The sequence below is a fragment of the Myiozetetes cayanensis genome, unplaced genomic scaffold (assembly GCF_022539395.1).
Source record: "Myiozetetes cayanensis isolate MyiCay16 unplaced genomic scaffold, myiCay2020 scf4, whole genome shotgun sequence".
NCBI lineage: Eukaryota > Metazoa > Chordata > Aves > Passeriformes > Tyrannidae > Myiozetetes > Myiozetetes cayanensis.
The window spans coordinates 6,127,489-6,149,686 of NW_026087631.1; the positions used below are offsets into that span (position 1 = coordinate 6,127,489).

General features: G+C 43.3%; 2 protein-coding genes across 6 annotated transcripts in view; one reads left to right on the top strand and one right to left on the bottom strand.

Annotated features, from left to right (window-relative positions):
* Nucleotides 1-4,114: 4,114 nt before the first annotated feature.
* The window catches only part of IDUA (alpha-L-iduronidase), a 43,115-nt gene continuing 25,031 nt past the window's right edge, over nt 4,115-22,198 (top strand). Inside the window, exons 1-2 of the mRNA XM_050328936.1 lie at nt 4,115-4,275; nt 6,931-7,071. Coding sequence (XP_050184893.1) covers nt 4,151-4,275; nt 6,931-7,071 — 266 coding nt within the window. The 5' untranslated portion in view covers nt 4,115-4,150. The remainder of the gene's footprint in view (nt 4,276-6,930; nt 7,072-22,198) is intronic.
* SLC26A1 (solute carrier family 26 member 1) overlaps nt 9,365-22,198 on the bottom strand; it is a 34,937-nt gene continuing 22,103 nt past the window's right edge. For 2 of the 5 annotated variants that reach the window (XM_050328934.1, XM_050328931.1), the window contains 3 exons: nt 22,020-22,178; nt 15,649-16,297; nt 9,365-14,290 (listed from right to left, as the gene is read on the bottom strand). In XM_050328934.1, coding sequence (XP_050184891.1) covers nt 12,770-14,290; nt 15,649-16,269 — 2,142 coding nt within the window. In that variant the 5' untranslated portion in view covers nt 16,270-16,297; nt 22,020-22,178 and the 3' untranslated portion in view covers nt 9,365-12,769. Of the gene's footprint in view, nt 14,291-15,648; nt 16,298-18,787; nt 18,883-22,019; nt 22,179-22,198 lie in introns of those variants that run through there. The other 3 variants (XM_050328933.1, XM_050328932.1, XM_050328935.1) reach the window with 2 other exon arrangements.

Consider the following 22,198-nt stretch of genomic DNA (forward strand, 5'->3'; position numbering starts at 1 on the left):
GGTGACAAGGTCCATGTCCCTGTTAAAATGAGAAAGCAACTCCAAGCTATATAGACTGGGTGAAAGCCACGGTAAAATGACAGGTATCACAAATGCAGGGAGATGTCAAATCCTGGCCTTGAATGTATCCAGCTTTGGGACATCAGGGATATGCACATGGATGGTGTCTAGAATTTCAAGCATTCACATCATATTTGTTAAATTTATTGTAATCAGAAAAGGGGATGACAAGACCTCTTAATCACATCTTGGTTAAACTAAGTAATGAGGAGGAAAGCCCTTGTGAAGGGATGAGAACTATTTTAATCAAAGCCTTTTTGCATGTACCCAGACTATGTTGTACACCAGCAGTTGATTTCCCTATCGTGCAGCAGACCTGCACCTTTGCTGTGAAGTCTAGAAAGTCCACTGCAAAAGCCATAAAGCACTTCTAAACTTGTCAGAATTGTAACTCTAGACCAAAAGTGAGAGCTGGAAAAAAAATTATGGTGTCACACCAGGAAAGAAGCAGACACTAAAAATTCTGAAACCCTTGGGAGGAAACAGCGCATCCCACCCTACACAATGGAGTAAAGTACTCTGTTCTCTCCTATAGAACTGATCACCCTTTGCTAATCCCAAAGAGATGAGCTTTAAAAACAAGACCTCCATAAGAAAAGCAGCACCAAGATCCATGCTGCGTTGCTGACACGAGTTCCTATGCGAAATATGTATGTTTGAAACCTTCAGTGTGTGGCAGAAAATTATGAGCAGCAGCAACTAGGGGGATGGGTGTATAGAGCTGCTGGACTTCTGTGAGGAACAGGATCATTTCAGAGTCAGATTTTACAAGGCTGCCCATGCTATGGAAGCTATGGAGACACTGAGTCAGATCACAATTTCATACTATGGCATCTCTAGCCTATCAGCAGTCAGTTGAGTCAAGGCTGGTCTAATTCTCTCCTACCTCTGTTCCTGTGCTTCTTCAGTTGCAGACTAACAGGAACCAGAGCCACACAGTGTCATGTCTCTGCAGTTTACCTGTCCACAACAAAACAAACTGACCCACAAAGGAGGTGCTTCCCACCCAGTCAGCCAGAGGAATTATCCTCACTCCAGTTGCCTGGCTGTTGGACACTACATATGGGAAACATCAGCAACAGGCAAGGAGGGGCAGGGAAGAAGAGCAGGACCAGTCCTTTTGGCAGAAGTCCTGGTTAGATGGGATTAGATGTAACGTGAAACTTGAGACTATTCAGCTGAGTCCATCTGCTGCTGAGTCCAAAGACCAGCTGCTTCTATGTGGAAATGTGGAGTTATCCAAGAAGTAAAGACTGTTATAGGTCCTGGAAGGCCTTACCATTAATAATAGTTATTATAAAAACTACCCAGATAGCTCTAGATGATTTTCTAGGCTTCAGTTTCCATATGTTACAGCAAAATTCTTGTTCCTGCCATGTGGTATGATTAGATGGCTATGTGACAAAGCCATCTTGCCATTTCCAGTAATGTTCTTTGAAGCCAAGTTTATAATTCAATTAAGTGCTGAAGGAGATGGAGGCATCCGGATGGAAAAGCATGTGCACACACACACACTCACACACACACAAACACACACTCACACAGAGATTTCCTGTGCATTGTGCAGATACCTCCCAACAGAGAAACAAAATGAGCAGGAAGATTTACCTGCTCCCTGACATGCCTGGAGAAGCCTGGAATATCTGTGTTCCCAAAACTTCTGCAGGGATGCTGCAGGGAGAGCAGCTGGGTTCAGCTGCCTTACACAGTCTTTCTCAGAGGAGTGTTTCAAGCTCAAGAGTAACAGGGTTTACTCAAGTTTTACTCTCATCTGTCTAGCTTGAGACACTGGAGGATTTTACACTGGTCAGACAGCTGGGAAGGTCGGCCTCAATTTACTGGAAAGGGCCAGTGCACACTCCTGCTCTCCATTCCCTGTGCCTTTGTGCCTTCTCCGGAATGCCTTAGGGCAGAAAGAGCTCTCAGTCTTTGCAGGGAGACAGGAGGAGGCTGGCCTAAAATCCCCAGTGTGCTCTGGGGGGGAATGTCAGCTCTGGGAAACTTCCCTGGCAAAATGTTCCACAGAAAAACTCCCGCTGGACACTTCCCAGCCCTTGGATGAGCACAAAGTCAAAGGCAGTAGGGGAACTTTTCTTTAACTAGGGTCTTTGTCATGGCTCTGCTTGCCCGTCTCTAAAACCATGCTCAAAGCAAGCTGGATGTAGGTGTCCAGCTCTGAATCAAACTTTTACACCTGGCAGACTGTTTGCTGGAGGTCATCTGCAGTAACCCTGGCATTTGCCCTGACCCTGGGAGAAGAGGCTTGGGAGTCTTGTGAAGTAGATCACTGGATTTCATCAGTGTAGCCTGGCGTTTGACCTGCAAAAGCTGCCAGGAACACGCTGGTCCTGCTGACTACCTTGCTTGGGAAAAAGCAAATCATATGGTCCAAGCTGCTCACCCCATAGCAGCCCTGAGGTATTTTGGGAACAGAGGCATTATCGGGCTCCTTCACAGGGAGCAGGTAACTCTTTCTCCTGCATTTTCTTTCACTGGCAGGAGGTACCAGAGCAGCTGTGGTGAGGAAAAAAAGGTTTGCTGCTATGAATTCTGCTAGGAATTGCACTTCTTTGGAAGTACCCTGAAATATCTTATTAGATGCTTTCTCAGACGTGGAAGAGAAACCCAGGGGTGATGCAGAGATGCACCCTGTTGTGTCTGCCCTGTGGCAGGGGTTTTGTCTTATCTTCTATCTCCCAGCTTTGTGTCTGATGTGGGTTCTTTTCCTGGCTGCTCTCTGCAGTTTCCCTGGTGTGGACATTGTTACAGAGGCCCACAATTTCCCCTGCTAAATCCAAAACCTCTGTCAGAAATCAGAATGGAGTACTCCACCCACCCAATTAATCAGAACTAATGAACACAAAATGGGATGTTGCTGTGGTATTCGGGGATGTGGAAGAGTGGATCAGTTCCAAATTTTACTTTGAGTTGGCAAGGCTTGATGAGATTCCCGAAGGAGGAATAGGTTAAAGAGAGGGATCCCAAGAAACAGGTTTTCCCACGGAAAACCCAGTCCTCAGGTACAAGTGGTAACAAACAAATGTTTAGAAAATCAAGCTAGACACTGTGTATGAGCTTTTAAAGCTCTTCATGGAATCAGAATGTTAAGGGTTGGAAGGAATCTTTCAAAGATCACCCAGCCCCAGTTCCCCTGGCAAGAGCAGGGACACTTCTCACTATACCAGGCTGCTCAAGGCCTTATCCAACCTGGCCTTGAAAACCCCCAGGGTCGAGGGCGTTTTCATCCACAACCTCCCTGGATGATGTGTTCCAGCGCCACACCACCCTCACAGTAAAGAATTTCCTCCTGATACCTAACCAAAAGTTCCCCTCTTTCAGTTTGTACGCCTCGCTCCTTGTCCTATCACCACAGTTCCTGATGAAGAGTCCCTCTCTGGCTTCTCCCCTGGTGGAGGCCCCTTCAGACACTGGAAGGCTGCCACGGGTCTCCACGCAACCTTCCCTTTTCTAGGCTGAACAGCCCCGACTTTCTCAGCCTGTCTTCCTGGGGGAGGTGCTCCAGTTCTCTCTTTTTTTTCAACTTCGTGGCCCTCCTTTGGACTCGCTCCAGCAGCTCCATGTCCTTTCCCGTGCTGAGGGCCCCAGAGCTGGATGCAGGGTTCCAGGCGGGGCCTCACCACAGCAGAGCCGAGGGGCGGATCCCCTTCCTCGCCCCGCCGGCCGCGCTGCTTTGGATGCAGCCCAGGGGACTCGGTCTGGCTCTCAGCGCCGGGGCCGCGCAGTGCTCCCCGCCGTACCGAGACCAACAAACGCGCTCGGGCGGGAGCAGCTGACGGACTCCGCATCCCGCCCACGGGCTGTTCGGGGGCGGGAGGGAGGGAAGGCCATTCCGCCGCCGCCACGCCGCCCTTGGCGGGGGCTGTGCCGGCGGTGTCAGCCGCCCTCGCGTGGGGCGCGGGGGAACCGCAGCCCCCAAAGCCCGCCCGCCCCGCGGCGTCCTCCGGGCGGGAGGGCCCCGGCGGGCGGCGGCGCCGGCGCAGCGGCCGCGGCCGTGCTGGGCGGCGAGCAGCGAGGCCGCCGGGCCGCGGGGCTCCGGGCGCCGCTCGCCCCCGAGGCGGGCCCCGCCGCCATGGGGCCGCTGCTGTGGCTGCTGCTGGTGCCGCTGGGCGCGGGCTCCCCGGCGTACGAGGTGTACGTGGATGCCCGGCGGGCCGAGCGGCCCCTGCGGCACTTTTGGAGGAGCACTGGCTTCTGGTAAGCGCGCACGGCCTGGCCCCGGCCGCCCTTTCCCTACCCCCCTTCCCGCCCCGAGCCGGGGCTCTCGCCTCGGCTGCCTCCCGCCCTCTCGGTCCCCCAGGACGTGCAGGCTCTGCCTTCCAGGAGGAACCGAGGCTCTCCCGAGCCTGCTGCTGTGGGAGCAGGGGGGCCTTGCTGCCCCTTGCCCACTGGTGTAGAGCGGGATGGGGGATGTGGCCAAACTAACGTGAGCTGGCCAAAAAGTAGGCCCAGGCGACATTCCCTCGCCGAGGTGCTTCGTTGCCCCCTCGAGCACGCGAAGCCCCCCCTCTTCCCCCAGCACAGCACAGATGTTGGTGCTCTGAACTCATTCCCTTTACTTTTCAGTGTTTCCATTGCCACGGCAATGGAAAAGGCCCAGGCAAAGTTTCTGATAGTTCTGGGAGTATCATACAAAAGACCGACAGTGCTAGGAGTTTGTTCCTCTTGACAAACACTTTCCACACGCACCATCTTCCTGATGCGGCCGGTGAGTCCGGTTGGTCTAAGACGGGGATGGCTGGGACCGTGAAAAAAATCTGATCTGCTGTATCCTGCTGGTGCTCTGATTCTTGGAGAAAGCCCAATCTTGCTAAACTAACTGGGGTTGAACCTTCAAGTTTTGTGAGGCTTTTAGCAGGCTTGAAAGCAAGAGATGGTGCATTCTGGTGCCGTGCTTCTGTCTGACTCTAAACGGATTATGACCTCCTCCGTTTAGGCAGACAGTGGATTAAATAACACTTGTATGGAAAAGAGTTGCAGTAGGGGTGGAATCAGCAGCATGTGCTTTGGAAAAAAGAATTTGCGTCCTTTTTTTTTTTTTTTTCCTTGTATGAAGTGTAAAGATACCCTAAGTCAAAACTTGCAACATTTTTTTTTTAATTTTCCACGTTGTTGGGAAAAGAGAACAGAACCTAAAATACATTCTGATTAAGAAAAAATGTTTGAGCTTTCTGGTTTTTCCTTTTTTTCTTTTGTTGTTTCATTTTTTTTGTTTTAATTTTTGCTTGAAATGTTAGGAAACTTTAATGAAAATCTACCTTAAAAATAGTATGTTTAGCCCATTCGAACTGCAGCCTATGAAACACCTATGGTCTTAATTGTGTGAAACTTTTGGAATGCTGCAAACATGAAAGGCATGTGAGGGAAAGGCAGAGGAGCAGCAGCAGAGACTCTCCATGGGTCAGGAGCTATGCAGTTATAACACTTGGCCAACAGTGGTATTTCTCAAGCTCCCTTGAAAGCTCACACAGTGGCACAACTGCGTTCCAGCTGTTAAAGCTTCTTTTCTGTATCACGGTTTCAAACAGTTGGGCAAGGGCACAGCTGTGGATCAGCAGCTGATAAAGCCTGGGAGCAAGGCTTGAGGTTCTCTTGGATGGACACTTTGCACTCAGAACAGGAAAGGACAGATATCACCACTAACAAAATCCACTATTCTGTCAGCTCTTTTGTGTCTCATCGTGGATTCTGCTAGATTTCTCTCTAGCAGAGTGTGAATTTCAGAGTGTTTATTCAGCATGGACTAAGAAAAAATATGTGGATGCTCTATGTCTCAGCTTTCCGATTTTGCCACTGTTGAACTGAAGCTGGTTTGAATTTCAGAGTAGTTGTAAAGCACTTCTTCAGAATCTGAACAGACAGTAACATTGTCCTCATCCACTGGAACAGTGCAATTAGAGCACAAGTGATCTCTTGCTGCAGTGTGAAAACATTTGGAAGTATTTTACCAAGCCTTAGGGGCAGTGCTGTTTTATCCTTCCTGTAATACAAATGCTTTACCACTCAGAATGTACACATTACCAAGAGGCTTAATGAAAGTCCCCGAGGATGCCCAAACCCAGAGCATTCTGAGTTTCTGACTTGTGGAGGGCAGGGTTGAGAACTCCATCTTGCAGCTGGGTATTGGTGGAGATAGGGAAAACAGAAATTTGCTGCAGTGTGGCGTTGATTTCAATGGAGTAAGTAGACACCAAAGTCACGTTGGCACGATTGTGGCCATATAGCTGTGAGCCTGTTAAATTGCTTGCAGTGCGAAGCATGGGAACCTCAAGCCGCATATCCCTGTGCTTCCTTATGCTTAGGGCTGAGCTGAACATGGCTGAAGAATGTGAAGGCTCTGAGCGTCTAATTTTGCTTCTAACAAGTATAGCTTCCACAGCAGAGCACAAATTGATGTCATTGCATGAACTTCAGCAGGAAGGTCAAGCCCATATTTTCCATACTACAGATGTCAGCAAATCTGACTTCCATTCCAAACCTAAGAGCCGCTGAGCTCCCTTTACCATTAGTTACTCAGAAACAGGGTGAATGCCCCTGTATGGTTTCCTAGGGCCACTGCTGCCTGAGATTGCTGTCTGTGCAGTAATGACTGCCTGCAACGCTTTCCTGTGAGGGTGACAATGAAATACACCCAAGCTGTGTTCCACTTTGGCAAACCACATGTGTAGTCAGTTAGCCCCAAATAACCTGCAACTCCGTTTTGCTTTCACCTCATGTTAAACGGTGCTCCTCATGCTGAGTGGGATCTCGCAGTTGGTGCAGGGACTTAGCGTAGGCATCTTTGCATACCCAGTGGCGCTGTTATTTAATGTTGCAATGTGTTGTTTCTTTTCTGTCCCTCTTCTCCTGAAGCCCTCCTTTACCTCACAGCCGTGCTGACCTGTTTGACCTGAGCAAAGACCAAGAGCTGAACCTTGCCTACATTTCCTCTGTTCCGCATGGTGGCATTGAACAAGTTCGAATTCACTGGTTACTGGAATTAGTTGCTCTTAGGTAAGCAAACACCTCAAGTCAAAGTCTGGGAAAACGTGACACATTTAAAGGCCCAGCAGATGCTCACTTTGATATTTGTTTTGTCTAATTGCAAGCTGGGCATATCTGTGCTTCCTTGGAATTCAGTTATGTTCCAATGGATGGGAATTATTTTGAGGTTTTATGAGACTGAGAAAGAGGGAGCTTCTGTTGAGAAGCTGAGGGACTAGAAAGGTGGCTTACTTTTTGGTCCTTTAATTTAGGAGACATGATACAGCAAAAAAAGTCCCATGAAGATTGATACAAGCCTGATTTACTGAGGGGTCCAAATGAAAACTACCACTGTTTTACTGTTATTTCTGTCTTCCTTCTACCTAACTTGGAAGTTACTTTTTGCATCCTGAACCCACCTGTGCACTCACAGGTAGTGACAACTAAGGTGGTGAATTGGTGTAATACCAGTTAATACCCTCTTCCAAAAGGACTCACATAAAAATAGCATATCTAGTTCTAAGGAAATACGTGTCAGATTTGGGAGGACAGTGTTGGAATTCGTTGCCTTTCAAGTCCCATTTTAGCTCAGTTTAAATGCACTCATGCCAATATACCCATGGAAATAACCAAATACAGATGCCTAGAGTAGGAGTGATTGGTCTGTGAGGGAAGACAAAACATAAAACCCCATCAAAAATTTTAATAGCTCTTAAAGTTTTTTGCCTGGCTCAGACTGTTACTGAGCTGAGCATGTTTAAAATCCACATTACTGTTGCGTGTGCTATCCCAGATGCAGGACGATGGGAAGTTATCATTATTGGGAAGAAACAAGGGGAAGGAGAGCTCCGTCTGTGGAAATGGCACGTGAGCAAAAGAGCAGCATGTGTGCATTAGGAACAGAAGTTTTCTTCCTTGGTATTAAGGTGTGCTTGCTTATATAGATTTTTGGGAAGGTGATGAGAAGCCCTGCACACAGATAAGTATTGTATCTGTAGCCTAGAATGGCCTCTGTATGTTAGTCCATCTGTGAATACAGCAGGTAACAGAGCTCCTCGCTCTCATCTTTCCCTGTGGAAGTTTCCAGGGAACACCCTTTCCCCTGCTGTGTTTCCCTCTCTTATTGGACTGTGGGATTTGTACTCTTGCAGTGATCCAGTGGCAAGGACAAATACCACTGCTCACTGCTGCTGGGGTCCTTGTCTTAGATCTCAGAAGTTTCTCCTGAGAGATGGCTTGGATCTTTCAGGTTTCTGTAACCATCTGACTTAGGAAAAATCTGTGAGTACCTGTGAAAAGAAAGTGGCCACATTTACAGTCGGAGCTCAAAATTGCTCCTGACGGCCTGTCTTAGCTGTGCCGTGTGTTGAATTGGGCTTTCCAAATGCGGGAAAGGAATGCATCTGTCATGGACTCTGCTCAGCCTTTTTAGGGATTGAGGCACTGAGTCTTTCAAATCCTTGACACAGTTAATATCCTAGGAGCATGGAAACTTAGCAGTCAATCAGGAAGTCCCCAACAAAGCTGTAGTGCCTCAAGGGTAGGATTCTAACCCACTATCCTCGATATTTAGCCCAGCCTTGATATGTGGTAATTAGAAACTTTGCTACTGTTTTAAGAACCAGGCTTAAAACTCTTCATTTTGCAAAAAAAAATGTGCATTTGTCAAAGACAAGGAGACATTTGAGTTGTGGAAGTACAACCAGTGGTCTGAGCGTCAGCAGTGATTTGGAAAGGGTGAGAGCATGGAGCATGCAGACAAACCTTGGAATGGAAAAAAGCAACAGGCAGGAATGCAAGTCTGAGAAGGAGAAATTCAGTCCTGACGCCGAATTCTGCGCATGTGCAGTTTTCTTCTTGGACCGGTGGTTTCCAGAAGGATGTAAAGAAGTTTTGGGTGAGAAACCTCCAACAAGCAGAACTGTCTTATGTCATGGGGTCAGTGAGCAGAGAAGACTTCATGGAATGTGAAAATGGGCACTTGACTCAAGAGGAACACTTAGAGAAAACAGAGGACCAGGAGGTACCACTTCTGTGGAATCCTAGCAGATAGAGGCTTTGCTTTTCCTCACAGTTGTGCCATCATCAAAAAGGTTTCATAAATGTTTCTCCCAGGAAGCAGATGTGCTCAAATAAAAGACTGTCACCTTCCCCTTCTTGCTTCTCTAGTGGTCTTTCTCATTATGTCTTCTAATCCCCGAATGCCAAGTGCATCCCTTTATTTTAACCATTTTCTAGTACAAGAAACCCACCTCCTTAACTTTTTCCTTATTCTGAGTTAGCTCGTCGTTTCACCGCCTGTGAAAGGATACAAGGCAAACTATTTTCAAAGAACTGCTAGTTTTATTTTCCAGCCAAAAGCACATGTTTGTCTCTTGGTCTTGTGACATAGAATTATTGATGATTATTGGGGAACCCAAGGTGGACTGGACAGTTCCCAGGTTGTTAGTTACCAGTGCCAATAAACAGAGCTATTTTGACACCTAAACCACACTTTCTTGCCATACTGCACTAGTCAACAGGACAGTTTGAGCTGAAGATTCCCAACTCTTTGCCCAGCTCCAAGGGACACACAGAGTCCACGAGTTAGGAAACCTTTTCCATTCTTACGCAGCAGTACTAAAATCTGTTTGATACATGGTACATGATAAATCACAAGGCATCACAGTGAACAAAAATACAGTCATTCTATATGAAGCATATAACATTTCCTAAAAGGCATATAACAATCTTTATTTCAACAGTATTAGTATTAACATAGTTGGAATTACAAGACCATCCCCAACCCCTCTCCAAGTCACCATACTTAATCTCTGGTAGATGAGGAGAGAAGAGAATCAGCAGTTTTTGTTAATTTTCAATCTTCATGTCCTTAACCTTGGTATAACACAGTATAGCAAACATAAATGTACTAGAAAAAGGTTTACTTTTTTAGTTAACTTTTACATACTCCTTAGAAATAATTCACAGTCTCCCAGCATGCCTACAGCACAGCACTGAAATTGTTTCCCTGCTGTGTTTGACATTGTCCAACACAGCTGGATTGTGAGCCAGTTCTGCCAGTAAAACCAAACCAGAAAATTGTTCTTATGGTTTCTTCTGATCAGTAGTTTCTTTCTTTGTAGTAAAAGTCCTAAAGCTTACTGTCTCTTATGTGTAGCCAAGTTTCTTAACTTAGGTATCCTTTGGTATCATTCCTACAATAAATATGATGAAAAAGAGAATTCTGACTCAATTTTCTCAGCCTCTCTTCATTTTTCTCTGAAGACTGTTGCAAGGATGCATCCTCCATTAGAATCTCTTTTTTTCTCTTTTAAAATGAGATTAATCTAGAGTTAAGGGTATTTTTTGCATTTTTTTCTTTATGTTCTGGATTGGTAGATTGATCCATAAAGCTAAAAAATGTCTGGATTGCTAGGATGTTTTATTTGACTTCCAAGGGCAGCTTGTTTTGGCATAGCAGCCTAAGAGTGTCTGTGTGGTATTAACTCCTCATGCTTGCTGCATGAGGAGTTAAGGACCTTAAAAGAGGTATTTCCTGATCAAAGAATGGTTACACAGACAAAAAGCAATATTTTCTCCTTGGGCTCTGCTCATTTCCTTTTAGAACAGAAAAGCTAGGCATACCAAGTCAGCTATTCAAATAATAATGTCAGGGAATTGGTTTGTGACAGGAAAATACTGCCAATTTTCGATCCTTTAATCTCGAGACATTTCTGACAGGTTTTACCACTCTGGCCTTATTAACAGTGTGCAGCTGATACGCTTTTGTAACGAGTTCATGAAAGTGTCAGTATTGAATCAACTAATACTGTGCTATTCTTAATCCTTGTGAAGACATTTTTTTGGGGGAGGGGGAGTTTATGTTTTATCTTTTGGTAATGCACTACTTTTCCTTTAACAAAATATTTGTTCTTGAGAGCCAGACAGGGCCTGGGGCACCTGGAGAGCCTCAGTTTGAGTGTTCTTTCTTTCGGAGACCTAAAAAGTTGAAACAAGCAAGTCACATGTTGTGTTGACCTGACTTCTGTTTGTTGTTTTTTTTAATGTCACAGCAAAGAAATGGCTTCTGCCTACATGGGAGCTCTGTTTCTAGAGCTTCTATGTGGACTCTGTTTCTAGAGTCTGCTAACTGTTCAAGGCACAGCTCTGATACAATTTCCTTCTGTGCTTGGTGCTGTATGAACCAGCCACGATAAATGCGAGAGACAGAGCAGCTTTGCTACCTTTTGTGCAGGTAATTAATTATAAACTTGAGCAGAGGATATTCTGCCTATGCCATGAGCCAGAACACTGAGTACTAACTTTGTTAAAATCAAAATCCAAAACTATGCTTATTTGTAAAAAAAAAAAGAATATGCATATATAACAACACAAGTGACACTGGGAGTATCATATGACATATAAAGCACAATGAACAGCAGTTAATGTAGATTATTACAGAAACTGACTAGACCTGGAAAACATGGTCTAGTGGACCTCAAATCCAAGATTAATACGATAGGAGAAAGAAAACCAAAGCAAACAAAACCCCACCACATCTGTAGTATGTACAAACAGTGGTGGAATTTTTCCAACATACGAGGACCACAAGTTACAAAGCATTGCTCCCTTTACTTGGGCCAAGTATGTTACTTGTAATACTTAGTTAGCATTGCATCAGAGAAGACCAGTCAGGTAGTTCTGACTGACCTATCAATCCCCTTGTAGGCAACTCACAGATTTACCTTCCCACCCTACTCTATTTGCTCCTGTTTTTCTTTGAACCCAGGCAGGCATTTGTAGGAAGAAGGTGATGTACTGCATTACGGTTCTGAGGTTTTTGTGTTGGGTGGTCCTTATGTATCCCTGAATTGGAGTTGCATCTGCCTACCGGAAGCAACTTATTTTTACAGGATGGTGGTACAGCTACGTGGGTAGTTGTGTGACTGGCAGGTAATGCCATTTGCTTTTCCTAATCCAGTTTATCTTCTCTTACTAGTTACAAAATCTTGCATCGGTCATGTTTCTTCTGACATCATTAGGGATATCACTGCCTTCAGTAACTAATTATGACAGATTTAAGCCAATAAAACATGTGACTCCAGCAGCAATTTTTGGAAATTTTGAGAGGAACCTGTGATGAATCATGATTTCTTCTCCTGTGGCAGGTTATGTTATCGAACCTGTGTAATTGAGGAGGAGAGGCATGCTACATTCCACAGTATTTTATACATTTTATTTGTGTGCAAAGAGTGGGAGTTGTTTAGGAGCACACCTGGAATGATGGAAGGGGCAGGGCCTTGCAAGCCAGAATTTAAACCATTATGTGTCCAGGATGCTGGATTGATGCATTTTCATGGGAATGGCTTAGCCCTCTTATTAACACAAACCAGTCATTAACCCTGGGAGATCCAGGTGACACTGGGCTGACCATGAGCACAACAGTTCCATGACATGCATGTTGGGTCAAAAATGATCATGGTACGAGGGACAAGCCAATCCCAAACTGCCTTACTGCACATCACCTGCATTTTGAAGTGAAGGTGCAGGTGATAATCTGACCTGTTCCATGCTTGTCCTGGACTGCATCCTCGGTGGCTGTTCTACGTGGCATCTGACAAATAGTGGAGCTCTTCAGGGGAGAATGGCTTGTACGTAGCCAATAGTGTGTCTGATAATTTACCTGTTGCAAATTGCCCCACTGCATCTGTTGCTTTTGTGGTGAATTGTCAAGGAAGACACAGGGTTAAACTGAGCAGTCTGCTGGAAGCTTTTGGTCTTTTGCAAACAGCACAGCATTATGTATACTGTAGAACAGCATTTCCTGCATGCTTCCAAAATCTCTTCCAAAGTAACCTCCTCTTTTCAGAGAGTCTATCACTGAGGGATTGCAGCAAGCCAGGAGAACGGAAATGTTTAAGTTCTTATAGTCTTTCAGGATTTCCTTTAGAGTATTAACTCCAGTGCTGTCCAAAAATGAGATGGATGAGCAATCTACAACAAGGGTTTGGAAATCAATTTGCTTAGGAACTAGTTGCAGAGTGGTTTCTCCAATGCCCAGTCCGTTAGCAGTTCTGTGATCTCCCTTTTGCAGATGCTGCTTTTCCTTCTTCTCACATTTCTTCCTTCTAGCAGCTTCTAGGTTAGGATCTAAGTTGGTCAGTCTGTACAGAGACTTTAGGAAGTAGTTTTTATTTGCATAGTAAAGTGGAGCCTCAAAACGAAATATTTTGACCTTTGGAACAGCAGAGAGATTTTCATATTCGAAGTCATCCTCATAAAAGCCTGTGTCTTGGATCTGACCAAGCAGGGCTGTCCGTGGCCGCTGTGTCCGAACAACAATGCATAACATGGAGAAAACAATGCCAACCAACAACCCTATTTCTGTGCTGACCAAGGCAGAGGCAGACATGGTAATGACCCAAACAAGTGTGTCCACTTTATTCACGCGGTACCGTGCTGGCACATCTCTGAACTTCCTCAGGGCTCCTCGGAGGCTGACAATAATGATACAGGCCAGGACACACTTCTGCAAGGAGTAGAAGAGAGGTGCCAGGAAGAGCAGCACCAGCAGAACCACCATTGCACTAATTACTCCAGAGACTTGAGTCTGGCAGCCTGTAGACGTTTTGACGAGGGTTTTTGCCAGAGCTGCGCTGGTTGCGAAAGAGTGGAAGAAAGAAGGAATGATGTTGCAGAACCCCACAGCAAACATCTCCTGGTTGGCTCGGATGGTGTAAGCATATTTCTTTGCAAACATTTCGGAAAGGGATACAGTGAAGACAAAACTGACCAGGGCAAGAGGCAAAGCATCTACAGCGACTCGGAGCATTAAGTTGAACTGTGGCACCTCTGGAGGAATAAATCCTGTTGGAATAGCTCCAGAAACACTGGATGCATAGACTTCATTTAACTTCCCGTAGTGTGACACCAGTGTTGCCACAACAATAACTACCAGCTCTGTGGGAAGAGGAAATTTCAGTTTATGCTTATACCGATCTCCCAGTTCCTTCGCAGTGACCAGCACCACGATACAAATGGCACTTGTGATGACATCACAAAGGTTGGCCTGAGAAATGTTCCGGAAAATGTTAATCCAGGTAATAACAAGCATCCCGTGCCCTTGGCTGCGTGGAATTTTTATTCCAATCAGATATTTCACTTGAGCTGTTAAAATGGTTAAGGAAGCACCGGTTGCAAAGCCGTCTAGTACTGACTCAGATAGGTACATAGATACAAAACCCAGACGAAAGATCCCCATTAGAACCTGAGGAAACACAGAAAAAGAAAAAAAAATAGGTGAGCTATAACTTTTGCTGCAAATAATTAAGCACAGATGGAAGAGAACTAGCTGGAGGCTGATAGCATTTGGCTATTTCAGTCTTAAAACAGGAATTATCCTTTGTTGTTTCCAGTCTGCTTTTGAAACGTGATTCCCTTTACTATTGTGGGACCCTACAAACCCAGGAGGTGAATGAGGAGTTTGAGACAGGGTCAATCAAACACTGATCTGAGGTGACTCCACTGAAGTGGCTTGTCTAAATTTTATTTCTCATGCAAAAGAGTAGTGGATCCAAAATGCTTCTGTTATACCAAAGCAAATTTTCTCTTTTTCTGTCTCAAAGTGAATAAAGTTAAAATGTACAGCCTTTGCGATGTGAACAGAATTTGAATGACAAGAGGTAAGATCTCTACTTTAGGTGTTGTATTAAATAGCTTTTAATTTTAGGCTGGTGAACAGAAGGGAAGGTGGAGCACAGAGAGCCTTTGTGGCATGCATAAGGTCGGAAGTGACAGAAGCGCTCACAGACTTTCCCATATCTCAGGATACTGTCCCTAACTAATTCCTTCTCCTTCCTTAGAAGCCTTTGAAAATACAGCTTCACAACGGCATTTTTTTTGCTCATAAATATGATCTGAAATTTCTTAGTAAACAGGATAATAGCTAGTTCTTTCTTAATTCATATATATATGTATATAAACAATTAATAGGTTAAGTGTGTTCCTGATGATTCCTTCTGTGTTCTCTTAATATCCCTGTGAGGGGCAGCATGTTCGCAAGTCTCAAGGAGTCCAGCATAGCCACTGTCTGAAAAGCAGGCTAGTCAATCTATTTCTCCTCTTGTCCTTTCTGCTTTTGAATTATCTTTGGACAGCAGTTTGGTAGAATGTAGCACCCCCTAGCAAAACACTGAGTCGCACATTCTGAACCTGTAGAATGAGTATGTCTGCACCTTTATTAAAAAAGAAACAGAATTACTTCCTCATTGTTGAAGTACACAGTTACCTGGGAATTTCCCTCATGGTAAGATCTGTAGTGGGAGTCCTGGTCCCATGAAAGCAACGAGGCTGAGAAGCAGTAGAATATCAAAACAGTGTTAGTGGTCTTGCAGAAGACTCTTGTTTTATTTGTGCTTGCTAGCAGCTAAGAAAAAACACCTGTCTCATGCTTCCTCTGAGTTGCCTACACATAGGCTTCCTGGAGAAAACAGTCCAAGGTACACCTACATTCAAGTGAACTGATACTCTTATCTCTCACTGAAAGAGGGTCAAGCCAAAGCTTAGGTCATACAAAGAAGCTTTAGGAACCTCGTACCTTGCCTCTGGATGGCAGCAGCCACTTACCTGATACACTCCAGCTACAAATGTCAAGGCTGTAGCGATGCCAATAGCGTAGCATTCTTTCCCGCACTCAGCATTTATCCCCGCAATTGTAAGGTTGAAGGCAGTTTTGTTGGACAGACTGTCATTCTGCAGAGAGCCATCACCCAAGGCTGGTGGGGCATCATCATTCAAGTCAAACCCAGCCAAGAGAAGTTCCCGGTCCACAACTTGTCCTACCATTAAGCTTATCAAGCTGAAAATGCCAACGGATACGTGACAGGATGTGCCCATTAAGAAATAGATGATGTTGGCGAAGAACGATGTGTAAAGACTGTAAATGGGCTTCAGACCAGCCAGCAGTGAGTATGCAATTGCTTGAGGCACCAAAATGATCCCAATCACTAACCCAGACATAATATCCCCCCAAATGTACTCTTTGCACCGGTACTTGGGAAGCCATCGTAAAACAGGAAAGAAATCCATAACAAAGTTCTTCAGTTTCTGTGGGGTACAGGAGCAGTTCTTTCTCAGCTTAGCTAGCATGACTTCTTTCCTGTTAATCTTCACATGTGTCTTTCTTTCCATGATAAAGAAGGAAGAGGTGCTGTTTTCCATGCTGGTAGCCTCAGGTTGTCTTTCCATTGTCTCAGTTTACTTCAATTATGTGTTCCTGCCATGTGAAGAAAACATTTGTTAGGTTGGAATTCATGAAGTTTTTTTTTTAGCACAAATGCTTTAATGCTAAAAGTTTGTCACCTGACTTTGCTTCTAAGGAAGCATCATCCCAAGAAGCACACTATCATAGGGCTACAGTGGCATGTAAGACTAATCTGTAGATTGAGCCCTTTCTTGGAGATATTAAAGAGTACATTCAATTTAATCCAGTTTGTTTTACTGAGGAAAAATGGGTTTAAATTAGTAATTTCTTAGTTTAACAAAGATTTCCATTATCTCTTTCAAATGTTCCGTCATAAAGATCTCGGTGAACAGAGGTAGCACTTTATGGTGTGAAATAAACGTGCTAGTGAGGTAGGTTATAGTCTTTCTAATAGTGAGTGCACCTTGTAGTCACTGATTTGTAACTCGCATGTGGTATTATTGATCTGTTACTGCAGCTGTTGTCAGCACACAGGAGAAAAATGTTGCCAGTAGAACCTGTAAAGCAGAGTTTTTGGGAGAGCAACAGTTTAGTCTTGTGCAAAAATTTGTACACAAGTCATTGATGGACTCTTTGTAGTTGCTACTTAACACCAGCTTGTTGAACTGTAGATTGGTTCCAAGTGCAGTTTCTATTACTCATCATCTCCTCACAAATATCACTTTGGCAACATATGGACCATGCATCATGATGGAATCTGTTACCTTTTTGTTACCAAGTGCTGCATGTTAGTGTTTTCAGGTTTAAACACACAGTTACCCTGGCTTTGCTCTCTGGAAATAAGTTGTAACAAATAATTCTGTGTACAGCAGAACAAGAAGGGCAGTGTTTCCTGTAGTTCTCCTGCATGTTAGTTTTGTAATACACAGTGACGGGAAATATCTGCATTTCCCAGATGGAGGTACTTTTGGTGTCTCTTGCCTCAATGGACAGAACTCTTTTCTCTAAACTCAACCTCTGCATGTTTATTCAATTGTCAAATTAGGTTGAAATTAGCTTAGTGCATCATAAATAATTTTGGGGCTAGGTTGGGGACATGACTGAGAGGCAGAAGATGCAAGTGCTCTAACTTGCACAGCTAAACAAGTAAAAATAGGAGCAGAGGAATATGTCAAACAGACTATGCCAGGTGTTAAATCTTATCCTCTGGTTTGCAGTGGAAAGAAAGAAGCATCTTCCAAGAGTGGATGACCATATATGAGTAGTGAGATAAGGAGTGGCTCATTGACCTAGATGCAGATTGTATGTGCTAGTACAACAGTATGCAGAATCTCTATTAAAGCAGACCTTCTCCAAGCCCAACCTCTCCCAATGTCTTAAACAGACAGGATCTCTGCAGCAGAGCTTTTTTGGTGCCAAGAGTGACATTGCAATAATGTCAAAGCTTGTCTTCACTTACAAGGGAAAGATGTTTCTTTCCTCTTTCAGTGTCTAGAGACAGAAGCCATATCCATCAGTTTCCTAAAACTTGAAGTACACTCAGTGGCACGGTACTCTGTTGGTATAGTCTAATGACTTTTACAGTTAATAGTAAGTTTAGACTCTAGTGACAGAAGGCATCATTCTCTGTGTAAATTTCATATGTTTTTGTTGTTGTTAAGAAGAGTATTTTGATTTGTTAATGTTTGGTATCACCCAGTTAAAGTGTAGAATTCAAAGGTGAGAAAAAGCAAAGGGGTTTATGAGTCCAACTGGAAGGGTAATTCATAAGCAAAAGAATAGACTGCCAACAGCCTGTAAGCTTTTGATCTTGAGCAGTCCAAAAAGAGAGTGGGGTATTAGAAAGCCTTTTGTCTATCCTACTTATAAATTAAAAATAACAGGAAGATAATTATCTATAACTAGTGCAGAAATCTTAAACAAGTTCCCAGGTGTTATTGTAAATGATACAGCATGATTTATGAGGCCATGCAAAATTTAATCACAACTTGAAGCAGGGTGTTTAGGTGTTAGAGATAGGTGATTTATAATTCAGTAAAAGGCAGAAAATTTAGAATTCAGTAAAACTCTCTTGTTAGAGACCCATGGACTGAGTGTCCAAGTTGAAAAGTAGTTTAGATATGTTTTGAAAAAACAGTAGATTTCTGTCCATCCCAATTACATGAAACCATTTTTAGCTGCTGTTGTATACATTTCTTTGTAAGTAAGGTTTATTTCCATCATGAGGGAACATTAATTGCAATTTAGTGTAATTATTTAGAAAGATCAAAATCTATATTTTATCAATTCCAAGTTTACTTGGAATTACATTGGGGTCTACCTAATGTACTGCATGGTTATGCTAGGACATATCCTAGCATATTCCTGTCCTGCCTGGACAGGAAATAGATTGGATCTAGTCTTCGTTAGAATGCAAATGTGAGAGAAAAGATAAAAGAAGTTACAACAGCAAAAGAAGAACTTAGGAGCATATGAATAAAACTTACCAAATACAGAATGCTAGCAAGCGTGATAAAGACACTAATTTTTAAGATGCAAAACCCCCCGTACTTCCTGTCTTACCTAAATTAGTTTGGAGAATGAGAGGCTTGTGTGTGAGGACAGCAAGTCCTTATTCAAATGCCATTCACTTCTTACAGCCAAGTGAAGTCAGAGAGCCAAGAAATAAGTACTGTGCCCTTCCTTGCTCTACAAACTTAAAAGCTAGTGGGCAGTTCAATATCCAATGAGTGCTTTTTATAGGCTACATAAAAAAGATTGCATCAGCTTCTTTTCACTAGGCTCGCATATTTAATTGTACAGTTTCTGTCTGCCTCTCTAAACTCATTCAATTTACCTGGGGGTAATTTGGTATTTACAAAAAAATCCCATTGAAATTCACACATGTGCATTGTTTCTGCAGCTTCCCGAGGGAAGATAGTGATTTTTTTAATACATAAAATTATCAGAATATAATATCTTTGGAAACCTATTAAGAGATGTTGTTTATGAATGATTAATTTAGGAATATATCTTAGCTATACTGCCTTACTTATACTGCTACTTGTAGTAGCTTTTGGCAAAACGCCACTAACCAAAAGAAAAAACCCAAACCCGAAACCTACTGCAATAAAACGTGTATCTTCTGCCTTCAGGCTGACAGGAGGCCATTTTCTTCAATTCTTTTTCCTCCTGAAAATAAGGCTTTCCTTCCTGTAAATAACTGTTTATTCTGCTATATATACTTTACGATTCTGTGCCAAATGAACACCATAGCTGTAAAACACTCATCTCTAAAACCAGATTGTCTTCCAGAAACAGTTAATGTTTAGAGTTTCCTCGTTGCTTTTAGAGCATACTAAAGTCACATCAAATTATGGAAGGGACACTGTTATCAGCAACACATTCTCCTGCTGTGTAACCCAGGGCTGTGATGCCTGTAGCTCAGTAATAACTTGATTGCTTCACGTAAAGGAAAGGAGACTCCACCTTAGCTGGGTGCTATCCCCTGTGCATTTGTGCAAATTAGCAGACCTTGGAGCTTCCAGTATTTCTGCCATCTCCAAAGACAGAATTATGGAGATACCTGTCTGCTCCTGTGCACTTGAGTAAACTCTGGCTTTCTGATTTTAGCACTGAGATACAACACCAGCCTTCCAAAGTGGTAATACCTGAGCAATATGCAGGAGCCCTAGGGACTGGTTCACCAAACTGACCCATTTTCAGCTTAGACTGTACTAAGTGGTTGATAAGAAAGGGGCAGCCTCTATTTCAGTCTCCCTGTCCCCCTCCAGAGCTTCACAGAATGTGATGTTTGCATTTTATTCAAGAGAAGTCTTTCCCTTGCTTGCTGAAAGAGCTGTTCTTAGCAGGGATGTGCAGATGAAGCAGCGTAAGCATAGAACATGTCAGCTCATTGCCTGTGAATTTGGTATCGGAACATCCCGGACTGCTCAAAGCAAGTGAAAGTTTACTTGTGTGCACATTCATGTACATGTATAACATCCATACAGCTACAACAAAAATAGTATTGGTTATTTTTAATTGTATTTTGATGTTTGGAATCTTCACAGTTAAATTTTTTTCAAGTTTCCCTTGACCATATGAGCAAAAACAATTGAGCAGAACCACTGTCTTAACCACTCATTCTTTCGGGTTAAATGCAGTGGCTCAGTTCATCTTGTGAAAAAGAGAAACTAAGCAAAGAACAATTCTAGCCAAACAAACTCCCAGCTTTCCAGCTGGCCTTAGTCCCACCTTTCTGCCTGTCTTTTCACTGTGCCAGTGACCTGACCAAATCTCTCTGCAGGGGAAGAAGCATTCATTACAATATGTTCTGTGGGATTTCTCTTTGCAGATTCCTTGGCCAGCAGATTCTGCTGATATATATATAACTGTTCTAACTGGAAGAGTTGTTCTTTGTGAAATAGCACAACCCAAAAAAACTTTATTCTTTTGCATCCTTTTGTCTCCCCAGCCTGTTTGTCCACCAGAAAATCCGAAGCTGTACCTCTAGAAAGCCCAAGGGGGAATAAACTAAGCCAGGATCAACCTGACTCTTCATGCTAAGGACATCTCTTAAATACTGTATTTGAGACAGTGGTCACACAGTATCACAACTCTATACTAGAATTGCTCACTCTCTCTAAAACAGTGATTTCAAGTGTAAGTTAGGATAAAGTCCTTTAAAGAGTTTAAGGCAAGTGATGCTTACAGTTTCCTTCATGTTTGAACTATGAAAAATTAGTCCCAAACTAATGTGGTTAGAGCACGTTTTGTATTTATAAACGGAAGTTTATTTGTATTTTTGTGGCATAAATTACAGAAAAAAACATAAGAGACATCACTTTAGTTAAATGTTTGCTTGAAAACACCTGTAGCTGTTGAGTTAAACTGTTCTTGTCACTCATCAGAAACATTTTCTATCTGTAAGAAACCTTTCTTGGTCTCTTAATGGCTTTTATTGCCTTACTTTTCTGGTTTTGAGCATTGACAAAACTTTGAAGAAAATCCCTGGTTAGCTGCACTTGTGGTGCATAGATTGAATATACAGAGCTGTGTTGTGCTTGCAAACCAGATTTTTTTGAGAGGAAGGTACCTGGAAACTCTGCCCCAGTGCACTCTGACCCTTTATGGTGGCATAAAAACCTGAGCCAGCAGTTGGTACCCTGGACATATTTGAACAGATGTAGGGAGGACATTTAGCTTGTGGGACCTAACTAGTCTGAAAAAAAATCCTCTGAGTTGCATATAGTATAATACAATACTTCTTGAGCACCTACTGCTTTGATTTATTAATCTGTTTTTGTTCTGCAGGACTGCTTAGAAATGTCAGCATAACCTTTAAGTTTTGTAAGTGATCAAGTCTAACAAAACACTGTTAGAGTAATCCAAAAGTGAAAGAGGAAAAAGCATTACAGCTTAGTGGTCTTGACAAGTTAGGAAAACCAGAACAACTTTACAAATTAAAATTGCTGTACTAAGGGGAGATTTATTCTGAGAGTCAAACGATCTTTCACATTTGTGTGTTTCCAATTAAAAACCTCCAGTTTCCAACTTTTATTTCCAATTAGAAATTGGTCTGGGATTTGCCAGGCAAATTAGGCTTTTTTTAAAATGCTTACATTCACCAGCAACTGAGATTCAATTCTTCCTTTCCCAAGGATTCTCAGTTCAGTGTACCAGTGAGTGAGATAGCAGCCACCGACATGTAATAATCCCTCAGCTGACAATCAGGCTACAATGGAACTCACACAGTCAGCCAGCACCTGTTGTTAAGGCTGGCCCATCAGATAATCTTTGGGAATGATCATACCTTGCCAAATAAATGATCGAGTAGTTTCATTGGTTCTCCAGAGACTTGTTTTGTTCAAGGATTCCAAAACATGCTGGTCAAAATATTGACATGCACTTGAGGGCAAGACAGCATTATTCTTCTGGAGAGTCCTAGGACATGACACTAAAAGGGCACTTTCTGTGGAATCAAAAAAACAT